The sequence below is a fragment of the Dermacentor variabilis genome, unplaced genomic scaffold, assembly GCF_050947875.1.
Source record: "Dermacentor variabilis isolate Ectoservices unplaced genomic scaffold, ASM5094787v1 scaffold_12, whole genome shotgun sequence".
NCBI lineage: Eukaryota > Metazoa > Arthropoda > Arachnida > Ixodida > Ixodidae > Dermacentor > Dermacentor variabilis.
Window position 1 is genome coordinate 51,131,786 of NW_027460280.1, and position 22,887 is coordinate 51,154,672.

Consider the following 22,887-nt stretch of genomic DNA (forward strand, 5'->3'; position numbering starts at 1 on the left):
TATTAAAACGCGAATGTCTTCCTTTAAAAAAATATATTAACTTATATATTTCTATCTTAAGATGTTCACTCGTTTTTTTGACATGCTGTTCTGTTTTTGCAATATTTTAGATTTTACACCTTGGCCAGTGTCTTTGTTAGAGCAATGGTTAGAGGCATAGAGCAGCATAGAGTTTCTTACAAAAATTGGTTAAAGGCACTTAAAGCCCCTCCATCCACGCGCCACCGCCGCTTTCTGGTCGGCGGAAACGTGTATGGAGGGGCTTTAGAGGCACTTACACGAGGTGCTGTCTTGGCTTAAAATCTAGCTTCTAGCAATTACACAAAAACCAGGCCCTTAGCCAAGCCAGCCCAACACCGTCAGACTGTAAATAAACATGGCGACTGAGGCAGTATGGTTTAGTGTCGTGTATGCTATGATATGTGTTTACATCCTTACGCCACCAACAGAATTTGTGACAGCTGGTCTGACTCTTACACATCTCTTCGGGAGATTCATCGACAAAGAGGATGTGAAGTTCGTTGAGCACCACATTCAGAGGACACTGTTGACTGTTATCGTTCATACTTTTCTGCCGCTAGGTAACGTCTCTTTCCTAAAACTATTTGCGGCGAGTGTTGCAGATCTGGTCGGGAACGACAACCGAAGGCGCAGTGCATGCACTCGCGTGCAGTGATCACCTCTTTATCAACGAATATTTAATATGTGGTAACATCACTAGAAGTGACGTGTCCCACCAGCGCATAAGTGGCTAGGATGCGCTCGTCATTAATGTGCTGCCAACGTAGTTACGCAAGTAGGCCACATGCGTTTATATTTGTGGTCATAAACAGCACCGTAGTCTAAGCGAAGTGCCTCAAGGCCCTCTGCCGATCTCTTTTGTGTTGAGTTGTGTGCGCAGATGTCTGTGAAAAAAAAAAAAAGCCGGTTGCCGGTTGCCATCGCAGGGGTGCAGCGCCGATGGATGTTTGTGTTCTACATCGTGTGACTCGTAACTCGACGCCAATACTCAGCAGGCTTTCCTGAGCAAAGCACGATAACTTACTTTCTACTGATGGAAGAATTAGATCCTTTGCCACGTAGTTTATAAGCGTCCTATTCGAAGTGTTCCTCAACATAATTCCTAGTGGCCACATCTCCCAAAATCGCCTGGTGAAGTTAAGCGTTGATGCAACCGCCCATTTGTTTTGTTTCTGTTATTCTTCCCCCCTCCTTGTGTTTTTTTTTTCATAGCTTAGTGGACTGTGGACTTTACTCAATCAGCATTCGATTATTTTGTTCTTTTTTTTTAAATTTCCCTGCGTTTAAGGGAAGTTCAAGCAGTTTACACGGTAAGATCTGACCATGTGCTAAAGAATAGAGTGCTGACAATATGATTGAGAAGCAGAGGTCAGGACTCAGTGGCATTATGTTTTCATAATGTTTTCACATTTTGAACATAATGTGTGCAGGGAAGGTGTGCATCGCTGAAGTCCAGTAAAGAATTTAAAACCACAGAGCCTGAAAAAAGAAAGCTTCTGGGGATGGATTTTTCATGTGGCACTGCTTATCTGAACTTGAAATGGGAAGTCATCTGTTATCTTGTTGGCATCTTCACCATCATGCATGCATTTTAGTTGAGGACACCAGACTTGATATCTTTGTTATTTGTGTTGAGATATCTGTAATCACAGTCCACAGTGGTGGAATTTTAAGTGAACTTAGATGCAAAATAAGCACCTGGTGCCACTTCCTTCTTCACTGTTTCTCTTGTGTTGCCCAGTTGCTGACATGATAGTGCCACTTTAAATAATTAAAATTTAATGAGGTTTTTACATGCCGGAACCACGATCTGATTCTAAGGCACGCCATAGTGGGAGACTGGATTAATTTTTCTGACCTGAAGTTTTTTAATGGACACCTAAATTTAAGTACACAAGTGTCTTGCATTCTGCCTCCATCTAAATATGGCCACCATGGCCAGAATTAAACCTGCAACCATGTACTCAGCAGCACAAACAATGCCACTTTAATTAAATGTGTTGCAAGTGACCAGTGGCTCTTCCCAATTTTGTGGTATTGCTTTAGCTCGTGGTTCTGAGATCATTAGTAAAACATTTCATGCTTGTCAGAATAGGGGAAGGTTAGTGTTCAAGCTTTAGTGCAGGGAAATTGCCTTGATGTTTTCAGAGGGATATATCGCCAACCATAGGTAACCAGGCAGAATTGTATGCATGGTTTATGTCCTTGAAAGTGCAGTGCAGCTAAATTCTTTTTCTTTTTCCACATTTCTATTCAGGTAGAAATACCTCCAGACTTTTTGTGTAAATGATGTAATGAGCATAAATCATGCTAACTAGTAATTAGGTATTTGTAAAAGTATTGTGCACAAGCACAGCAGTGCCGTGCCACGGTAAAGATGGAACAGTCAAAATGTGTTTGTGCTGTATCTTGTTTTCATGTGAAAATGTTGTTGGCAGATGTATTGGAAAGTAGGTTTAACTTCCTTATATGGTAGACTGTGTGGTAAATCTGTGTTCTTGTGGTGCACTTGAATGCCTAAAATTTGTTTGTTATTCTTCTGTAAGCATATTTAAAAACAGTATTTAAAATCCTTCTCGCTTCATTTGTGCTACTGTGCAGTAGGGAAGTGATGTGCTATGCTGTTCAACATACGTGCACTGCTTCTGGGGCACAATACCGTATTTACTGCAGCTTGGGTGGCTATAGCTTTCTACTGCTAAACACGAGATTACGGCTTCAATTTCCAGCTGCTGCGACAGTATTTTGATGTGAGCAGAATGCAAGAACCTTTGTGTGCTGTACTTTTATTACACAGTAAAGAACCATATGGGTTCGAAGTTAATTCAGATCCCTCCACTGTAGCATTTCTAAGCCTCAGGGTTCCTTTAGAATGTTAGGCCCCATCAGTCAACTCAACACTTGTTCATTACTTTATGTGGGAAAGAAAATATGCATGTGAAGCCGCTGCAATGCTTCTGTTGTTTTGCTGACAGGCTGCCCCTGCACTAATCTACTTTTCTTTGCTGTTACCTCTAGATGCAAGTGAAAACAAAAAAGTTGAATTTATGATGCCTGTCTATCATTAATTTTGAGTGTGGTAAGTTTTGGTGCATCCTTGGAACTCAGGATAAGCTGGTGTCGCTAATATTTCCCAGAATAAACATTCTCCCATGCCACTAATAAAACTGAATGCTCTGGTAGCTCAATACATTTTTGACGCATGCAGAAAAGAGAAAGCAGCTCACATTGATGCACTAAGGAGGTCTCGTAATTTGATTGCAGTCTTCATCACCAAGAAAACTACCATGCATAAATTTGGTACATTGCATTGCATATCTTACTCAACCAGCCCCAGACTGAATTTATGGCATGTAGAAAGGCCTTATTTTATGAATGCTCAGGTACTTGTAAGTAGCACATTCACCCACTGCAGTGGCTTAACCCTTTCAGAGTTTTTTTTTTTTTTTCAGAGGTGATGCATCTCCAGCGTCAGTTTTTCTTCTTCTCAGATATTATAAAACAAATGCAACAGTTCATTTACGGATATGCAGAAATGAAAAAAAAAAAATGAGACACATAATGGCAAAATCTCTCCTGATGCGCACCTCACATTCCCATCTGGCAAAAGGGAAGTAAAAAGGAACATGGTGGGACAGAAACATGGAAATGCACCAGTTCATCACTGGCTCTGGAAGAGTTAATGGCTATGGAATTCTGTTTCTGAGTGTGTATTTCTTTCCATGGAGGGCATGCTTCGATTGGAGCATAATGCAGAAATACTCGTTAAAAAAGCCCAGGTTATCAACATTCATCCAGATCCCTCCACTGTGGTGTCTCATGGCCCCTGTGTTGCATTGACATATTAAACATCATCAATTCAGTGGTCCATTGAGAAGCTTATGTAGACTTTGGGTTGTACATTTTTTTTCCCAGGTTACTTCTTTGGTTTCACGAATCTGATTGAAGATGACAGCTTGGTGGAGCTGTGGCAGTCCAAGCTGTTGTGGCAGGTAGGCCTGGCCGTGTCTTGCCTGGTGTTCACGGCAGGCATTGTGGTGGCCTTCACGTGGTCCATGGCAGACTGGGCCCGGCATCCTGTGACCCAGCGGCTGCTACAGTATGGTAGCCCTTGGCGCATCATTGCCATGCGGATCAACACAGAATTTTCCCAGGTGGGCAAAGATCCCAAACACTGTACAGGAAATGAGAAGTGCAGCAGTGGCTATTTATTTATTTAGTCACTGTTAAAGTGTGGAAAATGTGAAGCACAAAAAAAAAGATGATAAACTCGTACAAAGACCTGCAGAACAGCATACACTATGTATGAATGCATATCAAGGGAATGAAAACAGTATCGAAAATGTAACTTATAAAATGCTTGAGCAACCTGTTGCAGTAAACTTTTTAGTGTTGGCTACAGTATATTGATATTGGAGCTATGATGTCTTTCCATCCTCACAATAGATCACACACTTATGCACTTCTCTGCAATAATGTAAAGACCAGCCAGACACTGCTGGCCATAGCTGGCTGGCCTTTACTTCCTTTGATACGTCATGCGCACATTTCTGCAAGCTTGATTTCAGTGGACATGCTTAATTTACTGTGGCTGTGGAGGAAGAAGTGACAAGAGAAGAATTTCAGTGCAGCCAGATATTGTTGCAGAACACCTCAAACTTTGCTGGAGGCCATTGCACAATGGTGCTACCTGATGATGGCAGCTCTGGCACAGCATTATTCAGTTGCAATGCTAGGACCTTGCATTCCATTGCCACCAGCTCTTACCAGTACACTCCTCCTCAGTTTTGACCTCTCCATGCACCCTCATGCACTAATGCCAGTAGAGCATTTGTCTGCCTATCTTTTCTATTCTTGCTTTATTTCTGTGGCAAAGATCTCATCCTTCTCATTTGAGTGATGCTGCTCATTTTTCTTTGCCTCTCGCACCGTGAGTGGCCTGTGGCATCATAACCAGAAAGTTTCTCAGCTACCGCCAGTGGCATGACCAGCATTTTCGAAGGAGTGAGGGCGTCTGACATACCACCAAATTTTCGAGGTGGTTGGATCTCGCAACCCTTACTGACTAAGCCACAAGTGGCCAGGTATGACAAGGTAAACACTGTGCTGTTATAGAGAGCTTAACATGCTTTTAGGGCTGGGAAGCAGGCTCCTTTGTATGACCTTCAAGGGCCCCTGAACCACCTTTGACATTTTTAATGCTTTTTAAGTGAACAGAAGCATCATGTACAGATTACTTTGATGATAATCTTTGGTTAATATATATGGAAGTACCTCGGGTAACTGACAACTTTAAAAAGCAACATGTTCTCCTCTATAGGCTATTCCGGTCCCTTCTTTGCACGTGATGACAGCAGCAAGGTCCTGCATGTGGCATCACTCGAATAAAAGCTGTAGGTTTGATGGTTTACGAGGGATGTGCCAACGCAATGAAAGACGGCTGTATGTTCCAAGAAGGGAAGGGGCTTACCCATTTTGCGCTATTGATATGTTATAAAGCTTCCATTTAGTTGGCATTGCTCCTCCACAATGGAGGACCCTTCTGGGGTGTTGATGTTACTTGTAGCTTTCGCTGTGCTGCATAGAGTTGGTAACAATATACTGTGAGGAAGAGACAGTGCCTGTGGGGAGGGAAGCAAAGGCGAGTCAGGAACCAGCAGCAGCTGTGTAGTTGTTCTTCAAATGCCTCTTACTTTGACTTTGTTATTAAGTGTCATTTTGAAAAATTCTTGCTGCTGGATGGTAATTGCACACTGGTACACAGCTGGCACTATGTAACATCTTTTCAAGCTCAGAGTGTTTTAGGGTTCTTGCTCCATTTACTCTGTCTCATTGGTTGCCTTCTTTTTCTGAGCAGGTGGACAAGTTCATCAGTGGTGCAGGGTCACTCACACGCACTGTAGTAACCAATTCATGGATCATCAAAGCTACACCATACAACTTGCATCTGATCCAACAGACAGATGCAGTGCTAGAGCTGGTGAGCAGTGCTGAGCACTCTGTGTCACATGTCAGTGGCATGGGCATCCAGTACCTGGACATCCTGGTCAAGAGCCGCAGGCCTGGAATACCCTCGTTTACCATAAGGTAGGCTCCTTCTAGACATTGAAGTCAGGCTTTGTACTGCGGCAACATTTTCACTGGAAAGGTGTTTGGAATGCCACACTGTATGTGGCAGATTTTGTCAAGTGGTCACCTTTGTTGCAATGCTTTGTAAAGTGTTGAAATTGGCTGGAGCACTTCACCAGTGATCCTATAAAGTGTGCTAGTACAGTCCATTTGTTGAAATACTGGGTGTTTTTTTTTTTTAATGTTCACATAATTTTTTTAATTGCCTGTGGTATATAGCTCAAATCTACTCATTAAGCTGGATTCCCTGAAAAGGTAGACATTGCTTTCAAAATGCACAATTGAAAATTAACAACATTTTATTAATCAACTTTTTAACAAATTACTTTAGTGCACATATTGCACTACACAAACTAAGTGATTTCACAAGGTACATTCACTTGGAACAAATTTTGAGCTTAGCATCAGTTTTGAGATAAGCACTGTCAAAATTTACTGCTGTTCCACTAGCTTTTTGAGTAAAATGTCTTTTTATTCATCGAAGCTAAAAAATTATGGAACACCAATGCGTTTCATCACAAACTTTTGGAATGCATATCTCAAAACTGGTGTTATCCTCAGTATTCGTTCCAAGTGAATATGATCTTCGAAGTCACCGGCTTTAATTCACAAACTGTAATAGGTGCTGTAAAGTAGTTTATACATTAATTAGGTAGACTTCGTTAATTTGTGAAATATTCATTTTGATTTCTTACGTAAATGATGTCACCTCTAAGATTAATTTGGAAAATTCTGTTAATGATAAAAAGAACACCTCTTATAAATACTTTCAATGCAGTCCACCTCAAGAGCAATTTTAAGGTTTCCTAAATTGCTGGTAATGAAAAAGAAAGTCCATGATATTAAAATTTATGGAGGTACTGCACACATAATAGATTGATGGGTATGTCACAGAATCTTTCTCTACTGCAGTTTTTTTTTTTTTTTCATTCCATTACTGATCATCCCTCGGCACCTTAAGACCATAAGTCAACATCAACTGTCGCAGAGCTTATTACAGTCCTGGAAACAGTATCTTTTCTCTCCAGGAAGCCACTTCACTCATGGACAGTATTCTGCTATGCTAAACCACCGCTTATAGCTTTTGATTGTGTTATGAAACAAGATTTGGTTATATCTTAGCTCTAGAATTTCTTGACCTTGAGCAAAAAAAAAATCGCCACGATATCACCTTTTCATTGATACCTGCACATTGTCACATGGTCGAGAATGAATAGGCAGATGCTGAAGCAAAGATAGCAACGGCTATGAAGCACACGAACGCACTGCTTTGTTGCATCATGCGAAACTACTTTTGAGCACTAGACCCAACTAAATCGACGCCACAAGCATTGGCACAAGTGAGACTCGGAAATTATGTTTGTATGCCTTACAAGCTTAAAAGCAGCCAAGTAAGTATGGTGCATCAAATTAATCGTGCTGTTGCATTCACTGGGCATTATAGGTGCGTCGTAGGTAGCAGTGACACTGGTACAAATTGCAAACACTATTAGGTGCTTTAGACACTTGCATACACTTTTTGCATTTGCAAGAATGGCAGAAGGCAAAATGGCATGCAAGAATGGCAGATTCTGGCCTCTTCACTTGCACACATCAATAGCGATAGCAGACCACTTCCTGATGAATATGTTTTGGATCCTTGACCTGATGCAAACACTGCAGCTGTGATTGTAAGGACAGCTCTAGCCTGTTTACAAGCCACTGTGGCTAGACACATGGCCTTGGGGATGTGGCTGCAAAGTGGACTTGTAGATACACATTTTGTTCTCTTCATCGTGACCACTCATCAATCCTTTTTTTGCCCCCGTCCACCTTCCACAGTGCAAAGTACCAGACCAGAGCAAGCTTCCAATGATGTACTCACTCAGGCTCGCTGTTTGAAATAGACACTGCTCATGGATGCGCAGTTAGGTTCACTCGAGACCTTACATATAGTTCCATGGACACATTGAATCACACGATTCAGACTTCTTTACACTCACTCGGATTCACATGCACTCGAATTCATGTCAAGTTGCTTAGACTCGCTGGTCGGTCTGAGTTGGAGCAAGTTAGTGATATTCGAAATTATAACGTGAAAAAGACTGAAGAAGCTGTGAGAAATGGACGGAGCCTGAAATCAGTGAGAAGGAAACTTGGCATAGGACAAACCAAGATGTATTCACTGAAAGATAAGCAAGGTAGTATCATCAGCAATCCCGAAGGTATAGTAAAAGCAGAGGAAGAATTCTATACTGACCTCTACAGTACCCAGAGGACTCAGGATAACTCCATTCGAAACAGTAAGGAACAGGATACAGAAACTCCTCCTATCACTAGCAATGAGGTCAGGAGGGCCTTGCAAGACATGAAACAGGGAAGAATGGCAGGAGAAAATGGAATAACAGTTAATTTAATCAAAGATGGAGGAGATATAATGCTTAGAAAACTGGAGACTCTCTATACGAAGTGTCTGTCAACTGCAAGGGTCCCAGAAAAGTGGAAAAATGCAAACATTATACTAATCCACAAAAAATGGAGACGTCAAAGAATTGAAAAATTATAGGCCCATTAGCTTACTCCCAGTATTATATAAAATATTCACCAAGATAACCTCCAATAGAATAAGGGGGCAACACTGGACTTTAGTCAACCAAGGGAACAGGCAGGTTTCAGGAAGGGATACACTACAATGGATCACATCCATGTCATCAATTAGGTAATCAAGAAATCCACAGAGTACAATCAGCCTCTATATATGGCTTTCATAGGTTACGAAAAGGCATTTGATTCAGTAAAGATACCAGCAGTCATAGAGGCATTACGTTATCAAAGTGTACAGATTGCTTAGGTAAATGTCCTGGAAAATATCTACAGAGATTCCACAGCTACCTTAATTCTCCACAAGTAGGAAGATACTTATAAAGAAAGGAGTCAGACAAGGAGAGACAATCTCTCCAATGCTGTTCACTGCGTGCCTGGAAGAAATATTCAAGCTATTAAACTGGGAAGGTGTAGGAGTAAGGATCGACGGCGAATATCTCAGCAACCTTCGGTATGCGATGACATTGTTCTATTCAGCAACACTGCAGACGAGTTACAGCAAATGATTGGGGACCTTGGTAGAGAGAGTGTAAGAGTGGGGTTGAAGATTAATATGCAGAAGACAAAGATAATGATGAATGACAGGGCAAGGGAACAAGAGTTCAAGATCACCAGTCAGCCTCTAGAGTCTGTGAAGGAGTATGTTTACCTAGGTCACTTAATAACAGGGAACCCTCATCATGAGAAGGAAATTAATAGAAGAATAAAAATGGGTTGGATCACATACGGCAGACATTGTCAGCTCCCGACTGGAAGGTTACCATTATCGTTGAAAAGGAAGGTGTATAATCAGTGCATTTTACCGGTGCTGACATATGGGGAAGAGACTTGGAGACTGACAAAGAAGCTTGAGAACAAGTTAAGGACCGCGCAAAGTGCGATGGAACGAAGAATGCTAGGCATAACCTTGAGAAACAGAAAGAGAGCGGTTTGGATCAGAGAGCAAACGGGTATAGTAGCCAATATTCTAATTGACATTAAGAGAAAAAAATGGCACTGGGCAGGTCATGTAATGCGCAGGTTAGATAACCGTTCGACCATTAGGGCTACAGAATGGGCACCAAGAGAAGGGAAGCGGAGTAGAGGAAGGCAGAAGACTAGGTGGTGTGATGAAATTAGAAAATTCGCAGGTGCTAGTTGGAATCGGTTGGCGCAGGACAGGGGTAATTGGGCATCGCAGGGAGAGGCCTTCGTCCTGCAGTGGACATAAAATAGGCTGATGATGATGATGATGAACTCATAAGTGAGTTCATCAACCTAGAGGCAAATGACATAGGCCGCATAGTGCCCGTTCACAGAAGCTCACCAAGAGTGCCAATTAAAAACACCCTGTCACAGCACATCACTCACTGGTATGAAACTTGAATACCTTATGTAAATGCCACGGCACTGTCAACCCAGTTTTCACTGGAAGTGAACACTTTCTGTGAACACTTGCTTTACTGTAGATCCTTGTTTCGTTACATTTTATTTTACTTCCAATACTGTTAAGCCCTTACAGGCTGTTACAGAGTGGGAGAAGAAACATTTTAAACACGTGTACAGAAACATACCTCTTTGTGATATATGAATAATTGTTCCAGGGTGAATTCAATGGAGTACAATGACCTGAAGGAAAAACTGCAGGCCCCATTGGACAATGTACGCAATATTGTAATACACCGGAGTCTCAGTGACAGGTTTACTGATGCGTTCAGAAGTCACGTTGAACAGAATGCCAGGTACAGGCTGCCAGCAGGCATGGTAAGTATAACTTCATGTGCACACTTAGAGTTCACTGCAACACTTTGAGCCTGTTTTGAGCCAGTAGAGTGTACTGGCACATAGCACTGTATATCTGGAAGTACAACTGCTGATGTTGCATGATTTTTAAGACTAGAGCTGTTCATTAGATGTGATGCATTACCGTATTTGCACGATTCTCCATCGATTGTAACACACCATTATATTACCACCCAAATATTAAAAAAAAATAACTTGGTGCCAATTCTACCACACACATCAAATAACGAAACCTGACAGTATGCTTACCATGTTGAAACAATGTTATTGAACATACAAAGGCACACAGACATGCACACAGCTGAATCTTAGCCGCTAGTGGCTATCGCAGTCCGATGACACCTCCTTTTCGCTGTCTGCTGACCACAGAAAGTCATCTTCAGTTCCATTTAATGCATTAGAATTGCCGCACTTCTGTAGGCTCGTGCAACCATCATCCGCGGGAGGGCATTCCGCGCACCATGGACCCAGCTTGTGATGTGTCTGAGCATCGCTTTCTTCAGACGACCTGTGCGATGGCAGTATGGCTAGCTACGTTGCATTTAACTTTATTTTTTTTAATAAGAATCAGTTTCATTTATGATCTTGTGTAGAATTGGTTATGATTGTAACACGCGTGAAAATTTAAAAATGCCTTTTATTTTAAAAAAGCACGCATTAGAATCGTGCAAATACAGTAGTGGCTTCTTTGCCTGAAGTTGAACAAAGAGGAGACGTACAATAATTCAACTTCTGTTAATTTGTGTTTTTAATTTATTCAATCCCACCCAAAGATCCCAGCCAGCGCCCATACATTTGTATGGACCAAAGCTTTCATTATATCGATTTTAAAGTCGGCCCTTGCTGGATAATTTTAACTTGACTGGTCAGTGCAGATATGCCTGACCCCAATCGTGACCCTAGTCGTGACCCCAATGGCTGTAGTGTCTGTCTGGACGGAGGTAGGAGATAGTGAACATGTTAATTACACATTATCTCTCATCAACGACACCTATTTTCAGCCTGCCCTAGGCTGATTTTCAAATGAAAATGGCAGCTCAAAATGAATGATTATCGTATTAACCCAATTCTAGCACATGCCTTTTAAAGCAAATCTTTTTGTGCCTACAGCCCCGCGGGTTTGATATGGCTGCTTCTTGCATAATGCATGCACTTTTTATTGCGATAGCAATTATATTGACGCTACGTACATTTCTGCCGTCACCGTGATGTTCCGTATAGAGTACAAGCATCATAACATCGTCGCCACATGCTGTATGCTCTATGTGCGAGGGAAAATTGCGAGGGTCAGCAGACAATCGTAGCTCAATCTTGTGCACGCAAAGGAGGAAACCGGGGAGAAAGCACTCCGTCTTCTGTTGTGCACGAGGCACCGGGGGTAGGGGAGGGACAGGCGGGGGCGGGGGTCTACCCTGCCGGCTGCTGCGTGCAGCGAGGCTGCGTGGGTGAAGTCTCTTGAAAGCAATCTGTGATGTGGACAAAGTGCGCTGTCGTGCGGGCCTCATCTTCAAAGTGGACAAAATGCGCTGAGTGCTGCTAGCTCCGTATGCACTGTGCTTTTGACGCTTAGTTCGCGTTTAAGCGAGAGGTAGCACAAAGGTCAATTCGCATGCTGCTACTGCTGCACTTCCTCACTCCAGTATTTTGACAGCAAATTTTGGCGGTCATCGAAGGAGATGTGTTCATGTTTAACTGTGCACTCGTAACACTGTGCTTGTTAATTTAGTTAGTAAACAAATGTTTACAAGTTTCTACGGCCGATAAAACTACTGTCCTTCGTATAGCTGTCTACTAATTTGCTATCGCAATCGATGGTTTGTCTTTCGGACAGAACTGCAACTTTTTTTTTCCCCGTAGAAAATTTATTCGAAATAGGGGGGTGGGGGGGGGGGTATAATTATGTGGGGATAGTTTTTTGATAGAAGGCTGTAGGGTATCTAAAATTAAGTTAAAATCGGGGTTCACAGGCCAGCCACTGTAAGGTCAAACAAAATTTTACTTACAGAACAGCATTTACCCTTGTAGTAAGAGATCATGTTCTACACAAGCAGGAACTGTAATGGCGTTTTATTTGCAGACACTAAATTGAAAAGGGGGGGGGGGCTCACTATGAGTTAGTATGAAAGTGCGATGATTGCGCTCAAGAGGAGAAAAAAATGTTATTTATGATGGCCGATGTGCGGGGTGCGAGCATTATGCAAGTGCGAACTTTGTGTGAGTAAATACGGTATTAGTGGATGTATGTATATGTGAAGGTCATATATCATCACTGAACGAGCATATATGAGCCAGCATACAGGCTTATAGCTATAGTAACCCTGTATACTAACCACCAAAATAGTGCCCAGTGAGCATAGCTCTATTCTGCATAATAAAGAGAAGAAAAAAATCCCAACATAAATCCTGTACATATGTTGTTAGCTCGTGTGTCAGCTGTAAAGCCCTCGGACCTCTTAGTGAAATAGCACATTCAACGACTTCTTTCATTTACTATTTGAATTTCTTTTATTTAGCCATTGAGTATGTGCCTCTGGATATTTGCCCATTGAGTGCATGTTGATGTGATCAAGCGCACGCTAGGGAGATGGGAGGTAGGTGAGTGCATGTCTCCTCCTCTAGCCCGGCCATGGCTGCACACGTGGCTGTAAATGCAGCTGAGTGCATATGTGGCCTGCACGCTCTATATCCACAGTAATCTGCTGTTGATGGAAGCTGCAAAGGTGATGAGCCGAGATGGCCGTTTTATGTGCACTGTCTTCCCGCACGTTTAGTGTTAGAGGTCGCATAATCTAAAGTTTTGGAGCTGCATTGAAGCGAGAGGCAGCAAACCATTCTCTTGCCTCTGTCCACACTTTTCATGGTAGCATCGTCCTACTGCAGGTGACACAATCAGCCGCAGTGGCGGAGTGAATGCGAGATGGCCACGGGCTTCGCTTTGTACTGCAAATGTGAAGATATCGTCAACACCGCATGAAATCATATCTTCTGTTGCCGACTCTCAAATTGAAAAAAATATTTTCTTCTTATTGAAATTATTTATTTCCAATTGCCCGATAATTCAGAAAATTTTATGGCTCCTTCCGTGTGAGAAAAATTCACTGGAAGCTGTACTTGCTTGCATAAATGATTGAATTTCAATGTAACAAAATTTCTATGCAACGAAGCAAACTGATAATTTTATAAACTTTGTTATGTCGACGTTTAACTGTACACTCCAAAATGTACGTTAGATCTGCACAATTCTTTTTCCGTGAATATTAGTCCAAGAATCACCAGCACATTGTGATAGGATACAAAACCAAAACAACATTTGCGGCGTTTGCAACAACGGCATTGGTATTGTCATCACAACACGGCGTCGAAACAAATTTTTGCATAGCTGGTGATGATGATGTACTTCTTTCAGTTTTTAATTACAAAGCTTATTTGGAAGATAACATTTTTTACATGCTAAGCTAGCTGCAACAAAGTCACATCTTGTGTTCTCAGTTCTCTGGCGACTCATATGTGTCGCAAGATGAACAGGCAAAGTACTTAGTCTGGCACGGGCCAACATGCCATATGCAGTTGTTGCAGAGTTGTTCGCTAAATGCGGAATATCAAACGCACTGGACAGCATGGAAGTTGACATGTTGTGATCCATATAGAGTGATAAGGAGCTGTCTGAGGATGATGATGGTGACCATTTAGCGTAAATAAAATTCCATTGTGTGAAAGTAAACTTTGTTGGTTTCATCATTTTCTTATTTCCAGAATAGAAGGCATGCTACACAAAAAACAGCCGCATGTTAGATTTGGGTGAACATTATTTTCTCTCTGAACCCATAAAAACTGCATATGCTTTAAATTCGGTGGTGCATTAAAATCAAGTAAATACTGCCAAGTGAATCAGCGGTGTGTGTGTGTGGATGTGATTGTGCCTGTTGGTTAATTCGACCCACTGGTTGACTCTCAAGTCTTGTTAAGCTCAAATTAATGGAAATCAACTGTATTGTACTGGCATACATGCAACATGAATGCTACTTTAATGATAAACCATCATGAGGCTTGACTGCACATGTTCATAAAGCTCTGGAAAAATTAGGTTAGAAATATGCATTTGTATTTGAAAAGTTTTCATTCTGCATGGATGACAGCATGCCTATGCATGTTCATGATTTTCACTTTTGTTGGAGCTTTCTTTTTATGCATGTTAGTAAGAGCTATATGGTTTGTCCGACCAAAATTTGCAGCTGGAGAAGAGACTAGTGGTGGTTGTGCTTGGTGCAGGAACTGGAGCCATGCATTGGCTGCATGCAGACAACGGCTAATGTAAAACTGCAGAAACTCTGTGATGAAGCACTAGTAGGCCAGTGCCAGGGCTGCCTGTGCCGACCAATGTGGTGCCTGGATTGCATGGGCCGCTGGTTTGCGAGCCGTCAGGACCAGGCACGCCCCGAGACATGGCTGGGAAGTCGCTGCTTTTGCCCCACTTGCAGGTCAGAAAAGCGCTGGTCTTGTTTCGCTGCTGTCTTTCCAATATTTCTGTCTAGTGCTGTTGCTGTGTTTAAAAGCCAACTACAAAAAATTTTTGACTGCGTAAGAAGCCTAGTTTCAGATAGTGTAGATAGAGCTATCGATGTGCAAAATTTTGTGTTTTAATTATGGTTGACCGCATGGCAAAAAATTTGCAAAAATATTTTTTAGATACCAAAACTGTAAAGAAGACATTGCCATTACTGCTTGTCAGAAATGTCTCGGAACCCAGAACTTTAGAACCAGTGTGGCTTCTCAGCATGACCTCTGAGACTAGGTGGCGCCCACAGCACACTGGAAATCTGAGAGGCCATCGTCTAGAATTTGTTCCATTTCCACTAATCACCTAGTGTGTGTGTTGTCTGCTTAAGTGCTATTGAAAGGTTGTTAATAAGAAAATTAGACAATTATTAGTCGTCCGGCTCTGCCAAGATTGCTTTAACCCTTGCCGTACCGCTAAAAATGACAAAAATTGTACCAAATTTACCTGATTTTTTTTTCACTTAGTTTGTAGTGCTTTCTTTCTTTCTGATCAAAATAGTACCATTTTCTCAATTCACTTAGGTTGCTTTGTTTCCCAGATTGCATGAAAAATAAGTCTGAAGAAGGCTCCTTTGCATAGCACTGAGGTCTCGTGGCTCAGCACCCTGTGGGGGGGCTCAATACTTTATGAAGAAAAAAAAATTGAAAAGAAAGGAAATAATTGAAATGGTGCAAAACACATTTGTTTAATTATAGATACCTTACAGGCCTCTAGAGGCATTGCGTAAAGTGGGAGAGTAAACTCAAAGATTATAATATACAATAATTAGAACATATATGTGAATACATATACAAAAAATGCAGTGTAAGAAATGCGCTAACATACAGTAATGTGGTGTTAAAATTGTACAATGGACAACCCGAATGCTTTTGAATGTGAGAGGTCACTGAACAAGAAACCTTCACAACGTTCACACACAGAAGAGCAAATCCGGTGGTGCTGCAGGCAGATTTGACACATCGATGCAGAACCACTCATGGGCAGCAGCGAGAACCTTCAGTTTATTCACTTCAATCACTTCAGCGAGAACCTTCAGTCACTTTCTTTTTCTGAGCAAAGCTATACAGAGCTGTCTTCTTATGAGGTGTCGTCAAAATACTTCCTTATGCACCTACTTTTATTCCCATGTGACAGGAAGGCAGCCATATTTCCCTCACAGGCATCAGAGGAGGCCGCAATAGAGAGAAAGGGGAGACACAAGGGCACAACATGGACAAATGGGGCCATCTAATATCAAAAATTGCAAATAGACTCAATTTGACAACTATAGTCGTCTTTGGCTCGAGGTGTGGGGCATTTTTGTTCATGATGACTATGCTCGTCATCGGTTATATTGGTGCAAAAGCGCATGACAACTATACTCGTCAGTGGTAGAGAAAGGGTTAATAGTATGTACTGTATATTACTCATTTTTAATAAGTTTAACCAAAGTGAAATTTTATTGCAGTTGCCCTTTAAGCATAGCATATAGGGCATGCTTCTGACATTCTTGAGTAGGTGCAGGCTGTAAGAACAAGCAGTGATAGTTTTGGAAGGAGGGCAAGTCCAGCTTACACATTGACTGCATTGCAACAAGAGGACTTGAGCTTCCTCAGCAAGAGAAAAGCAAAAGCAACCAAGGCTTTCCATGATCAGGCGTGACCGAGGCTGTGCACCTTGTGTACAAAGCACATCCTTTTGTATTTTTATTTGTATTTGGATGTACAACTTGCATCTTGGAAGTACTGTTGCTGATTTTTAGTTTATCTTTATTTTATTATTTGTTTAAGATGGGGCTGAATTTTTAGGCCATCAGCTATCTTGGCTAGCTTTCGAACCCATCGCAGATTGCCTCCAAGATAGGCAGCACATCCTTAGAATGTTGAGCATGTTTGCATTTTCGGAGTGTGGGACCTGTTTTAACTTCACACACTGCAAATGAGGCAAGTCATTATATAATGCTGCATGAAAAGGAAAAGTTGTCATCCAGCCAGCCAGAGCACGAAGCTACAAATGAAACCCATTTGTGTTACCTCTGTAGCTTCATGCTACAGCCAGGTGGATGACAATTTTCCCATTCTTGAATGTTCTTCCACTTTGCAAGCTTCTGCAGAACTGGTTTGCCATTTAATGCTGCACTGTAATGATCATCCCTGTAGCTTGAATGTAGAAAACTTGTTAGCTAGCTTTTTAATGTTTGCACTTTACAGAAGTTGATGGTAACATAGCCTAACCCAACCTTGATGTAGGACCTCTATGTGAGCTTACACTACTGTGGTGGTCTACAGAGGTGTGCTTTAATTATTTTGAATATATCCAGTGAGCTATTGTTGCAAATGCCTAAACTGCTGTTGACCAATTTGTTTGGACCTAAAGCAGACTGTGAAGCCACTTAAGAAATTGGGAAGCCCCAAAATAAACTAATTAAAAAAAAATTGCACAGATCCCACACACCGTGGGAATCAACGTTTTATGAAGCATTTTGCAGGCACCTGGCCATACAGAATTGTTTGGGGTTCCTCAAACCATTACGACGTGAACCAACATGTTTGTGTAAATTGAGTAATTGTGTGTGTAGTGTGAGGGAGCATACATGTGTTGACGATCGTATGGCAGCAAAGGCATGATTTCTAAGCTGGCCATTCAATGGCAGCTTATGAAGTCACAGTTGTTGGGTTCTACATTGGCAGTGGACGAGGGCAAGCGAGATAAACACAGATTGTGACGTGATCAACAACTATGTGTAATACAATCTTACGTACCTATGACTATGTTATGTGGTGAGCAAAACAAGAACAAGGTGAAAGCAGGAGCCAACGTTTCGACAAGGGGACTTGTCTTATTCATGGTGACATATGCTTTCCTTGCCACAGTATATGTAGGTGCGGTTCTTCTAAAGGGGAGGAGGCGTAAGGTGGGTGGGTGCGGCAACGAGCGAAGGTGTGTTAGCTGCGAGTGTGTAGAATGGAGTATAAAGGAGTGCTGTGCACATTGCCAGTGACACGGCCGTGTGTCAGCCGGCGTGTCAAAGGTGTGCACAGCAGCCCTCTGTTACTTGTTTCCCTGGTGGTTATGGGCTATCGTGTCTCTGAAAGAGACAATAGAAGGAGCGCTTGTGCTCGTCTACTGCCAATGTAGAACCCAACAACTGTGACTTCATAAGCTGCCATTGAATGGCCAGCTTAGAAATCATGCCTTTGCTGCCATACGATCGTCAACACATGTATGCAGAAACCAGTGCTCGTGAAAAAAAAAATTTAATAAAATAAAGGGAAATACTGAAATGGAATAAATAAATAAGCAACTGAACTAAATCTTGTTGCCTATAGCTTGAAATTAAGCATAGTGAATAGATTCTAAAGCTCCCTTCAGATTCAGATATTCAGATTGCGTGATTAGTTCCCTGGACAGGAGTTCCACTATTGTGTTTTTCACAGTATTGCTGTAGTCTGAAGTTCGGTTAGAGTCGAGTTTTCCAAGGAAGCTAATGGAACCCCTAAAGCACATAGCTCCACCTGTAGTTCTACAGGTGAGCATCCAGAGCACTGCAGCAACGTAGTAGGCATACCCCAGAGTCTAAGCCCTGAGGAAGTTTATCTCCTGAAACGTGGTCTAACGTTTTGTCCCACGAACAACGCAGTAAACGAATACGAACTCTGCAAAGATATAACAGAGCTTTCAAGATGCATGTGCATCAAGGAGTTCTTTTTCTATAGGCCAGACGTAGGAAAACAAAATAGAGACTCTCTTAGACCACCTAGCACATGGACACCAGAAACCGAACAGTGCCCAGACTTGGATTTATACATAAAGCTGACCTCAAAGGAAATTCTAAAGGCAGCACGGCAATGCCAGAAATGCAAAAATTTGTCCCCCTCTCAGCACCAAATCCTTAAAGAACTCGATGAAAGGAATGATATTGTAATAAAACCAGCAGACAAATGCGGCAGTATTGTATTCTGGCCTATAGAAAAGTACAATAATGAGGCCTCCAAACTGAGTAACCGCACCCATTACAGAAAACTCGACTCTAACCCAACTTCAGACTACAGCAATACTGTGTGAAACACACTAGTGGAACTCCTGTCCAGGGAACTAATCATGCAATCTGAATATTGCTTCATGATGACCAAGAACAAAAAAGCAGGCCGCATTAATCTTCTTCCTAAAATACATAAAGTTCCTCTCGACGAAATATTTACAGCAGAAATCTCAGGTCGGCCTATTGTCTCTAATAACAACACACCTACTGAGTCACTATCTACATTCTTAAATCACCACCTGTCAAACATCCCCACCACCCTCCCATCTTTTGTTCAAGGCACACCGCACTTCCTTAGAATTATCGATGGCATCAGCGCCAACCAAATCCTTCCTGACTGTGCTATTCTAGTCACTTTGGATGTTTCTGCCCTTTAGACTAACATACCCATGAGTGAAGGAATTGAAGCCATTTCTAAATCCCTCGCAATCAATCCCCAAGAACATGCTTCTGAAGTTTACCCGCCGCTTCTTAGGTTAGTTCTCACGTGCAACTATTTCGAATTTGATTCTATTCACTACCTGCAAACTTTCGCCACTAGCATGGGAACACCATTTGCTCCCACGTATATGAACATTTTCATGGGACAGCTTGAAGTAGACCTGTTGAAATCCTACCCTTTAAAACCCCACACCTATCTTCTTTACATTGACAACATATTTATAATATGGGAACACAGTACAAGTGTGTTAACCGACTTAATTAGCCATTTCAATCGCTTTCACCCAAGTATTAAATTTACTGCTCACCACTCTTCTAGTCAGATCAACTTCGTCGAAACGATGGTCTACATAGAAAATGGAAAACTAAGAACGACACTTTATCGGAAGCCTACGGATAGCCAGCAATATTTAGACTCCAACAGTCATCACCTGCAACACTGCAAGCAAGGAATTTTTGTTGTACAAGCGAAACGAATAAGAAGAATCTGCAGCGAAGACCACAATTGTATCCACCAGCTAAATTACCTTAAACCAATGCTAGCAGAAGGAAACTATCCACAAGTTGCCCTGGATAGAGCTTATGATGTCGCATCAAAATTGGAGAGACAGTCAGAATTAGCGAAGAGACAGCCTCCACCAGAATCTGACAGACCGCTAGCCTTTATAACAAAATAGTATTCTAATGCACTCCCAAACATAAACAACATCCTATGGAAATACCACCCAATATTATCAAGTAACGAGTGTCTGAGAAAAGCATTCCCGGATGTACCAATGGTTACCTATTGCCACAACAGGAACTTTGAAGACATGTTAGTGCATGCAAAAGTCAGCCAACATCATTCCCCCGTAACAAAGGCGTGTTGTCGCCCCAGGTGCAAAACCTGCAGGCACCTTAAACGTGACATCAAAATTAAAAGCACTGCAAATAGTTACACACACGAAGTCAAATCTAGCTTCACTTGTACAAGTTCAGATGTGATTTATATGCTTGAATGTTCCTTCTGTAAGAAACAATATATTGGCCAAAATGGGACAATCAATGAATGTCAGATTAAATGGACATCACATGGACACAGTTAAAATGCTCCCCAAAGCTGTCGCCGAGCATTTCAACCAACCAGGTCATAACTTTGATGAACTTAAACTCTACATCTTAGTCAAATTTCTGTTCTGAACGAGAAAGAAAATACAGAGAATCGTACATTATCCATAAGTTCAAGACACTGCAACCAATAGGCATAAACGTTTGAAAAGGAGCTTTAGAATCTGTTCGCTATGCTAAATTTCAAGCTATAGGCAACAATGCTTAGTTTGGTTGCTTATTGATTCTTTTTTCCTTTTATTTATTTATTTATTTATTCCATTTCAGTATTTCCTTTTATTTTATTTTATTTATTTTTATTTTTTTCACAAGCTCCGGTTTCTGCTGCTCCTTCTGTTATCTCTTTCAGAGACACGATAGCCCACGACCACCAGTGAAACAAGCAATAGAGGGCTGCCGTGCATGCCTTTGACACGCCGGCTGACACACGGCTGTTGACACGTGATTGACGGACGGCCGTGTCACTGGCATTGTGCACAGCACTCCTTTATTCTCCATCCTACACCCTCGCCGCTAACACACCTTGGCTCGTTTCCGCACCCACCTACCTTAAGCTCTCTCCCCTTTAGAAGAACCCCACCTATACATACTGTGGCAAGGAAAGCATATGTCACCATGAAGAAGACAAGTCCACTTGTTGGAACGTTGGCTCCTGCTTTCACATTGTTCTCGTTTTGCTCATCGTCTTGAATTTCCATCTCCTGCCTTCCCCCTATGTCATGTAGTGTATGTTAAAATGATGATGGCATTTGTGCTCCAGCGAAGAAACGTTAAAACATGTTAAATTTGCCAGCTATGAAGTTCGTACAGCTTCGCACAGTTTCTATGGAATGTAAAGTGCTACGAGGAAAGTATAGGGAAAAGTGGGCTGTTCCTAGAAATGGTGAAGTCTAACATGGCACCTCAAAGTGTGAGCTCTTACAGGGAAAGAAGACAAGAAAGCCGCAAGTCCGAAAGTTTACTGCTAGTGTATATCGCATATAAATGTGACATATACTATTCAGGTGAATGACGCCAGAGTGCTGCTGCCTCACAAGGACACAACCTTGGGGATTCATGCTGCACTTAATCTTATAAACCATTCAGGCACCCTCTAGTGTTTGCAGCTAGCATGAGGGACATAATTCAACATTAGTTGCGTCTTGTTTGTCACAGTGTTCTTAGTGCATATGTATGGTGCAGTCATTTGTATGTGTTTGGGACAGTGGTGTCATTGCCAGCCTCAAATAACAGTATTCCAGAATCTCAGGGGCCCTGTTTGACATTGAATTCGTCAGTGTCAGAGCCATCACAACTGTACCTGCTGCTTCAGCCAGATCATTAGCAGGTTTAAGGGGCAGTGCTTGCGGGAATCAAAATAAGTTTGTGTCCAAGCGGGGTGTTGTCGCAGTTCATAATGACCACGCACGGGGCGGGACCACACATAGAAGCCCGCTTCTCAAGCCTCACTGCAATTGTTTCCCTGCAGGTCCGTGTTCTGCATGCTCGACGTGTGCATCGTCGAAGCCTAGCTTACCTACCGTCAACAAGTTCACCTGGAAGTTTGATCTTGGCTGCTATCAATGGATGTGAGCACTTGGTGGCCACAGTGTGTGACATACTGCCTATTATGCAAACAACGAAGATAAAGCTAAAATTGTGAGTCTTTCGTGTAGCTCGTCTAGAAGGAAAGGCTCCTGAAAGTTCTCACACTAAACGAAACTCTCCTTCCTCTTGTTATTGTACACATGGTTGCCAAGTTTATTTCCTACACATTCTGGAATTTCCCATGCAACATGGTTGACCTCTTACATCCACGGTGTGTTTATACATGGCGATCAATGGGTTGGGGGGGGGTTAAAGTGACCAGCAATCTTATCTGAATGTGCAGTGAGGTTATGGTTCAGATTAAAAGATCATGCTTCAGACTTGTGGAAGCAAGCATGATGTTTTCTCATAAACTCTGCTTCTCAGCTATTCTATTGTTACTAGGATGGTTGATAATTTTTTTTTTCTTTACCATCCCTTACTCTTTCTTTTTTTCCTCTTTTTAACTACGAAGTGGCATTTCTATCACTCCATGTGTTGTCATGTTGACTACTTCACACTTTCCAGTGCATCATAGTATGAAAAGGTAGGTCAGCAAAATACAGATGCAAGAGGTGTCTGTTTCATATGCGCGCCTTTTCATACCTTGAATTCCTACCCACTTGCACAGCTTTGTCAATTAGTGTTTTCTCCACCTCGTTCTTCATTGCGCACCCCC

The 22,887-nt window shown here is 42.0% G+C and overlaps 1 protein-coding gene across 1 annotated transcript; it reads left to right on the forward strand.

Moving 5' to 3' along the window:
- Positions 1 to 363: 363 nt before the first annotated feature.
- LOC142566416 (E3 ubiquitin-protein ligase TM129) lies at positions 364 to 22,282 on the forward strand. The gene is made up of 6 exons (XM_075677389.1): positions 364 to 581; positions 3,937 to 4,175; positions 5,879 to 6,108; positions 10,317 to 10,476; positions 14,785 to 14,993; positions 22,111 to 22,282. The coding sequence occupies exons 1-6, from the start codon at positions 377 to 379 to the stop codon at positions 22,151 to 22,153; spliced, it is 1,086 nt and encodes a 361-aa protein (XP_075533504.1). The 5' UTR covers positions 364 to 376; the 3' UTR covers positions 22,154 to 22,282.
- Positions 22,283 to 22,887: the final 605 nt, after the last annotated feature.

Bases quoted from the DNA above. Each gene is read 5' to 3' on its own strand.
- LOC142566416 (XM_075677389.1), top strand. From the start codon at position 377: ATGGCGACTGAGGCAGTATGGTTTAGTGTCGTGTATGCTATGATATGT. The intron at 6,109-10,316 runs GTAGGCTCCTTC...TAATTGTTCCAG, and splicing joins ATACCCTCGTTTACCATAAG to GGTGAATTCAATGGAGTACA. The intron at 10,477-14,784 runs GTAAGTATAACT...TGCTTGGTGCAG, and splicing joins ACAGGCTGCCAGCAGGCATG to GAACTGGAGCCATGCATTGG.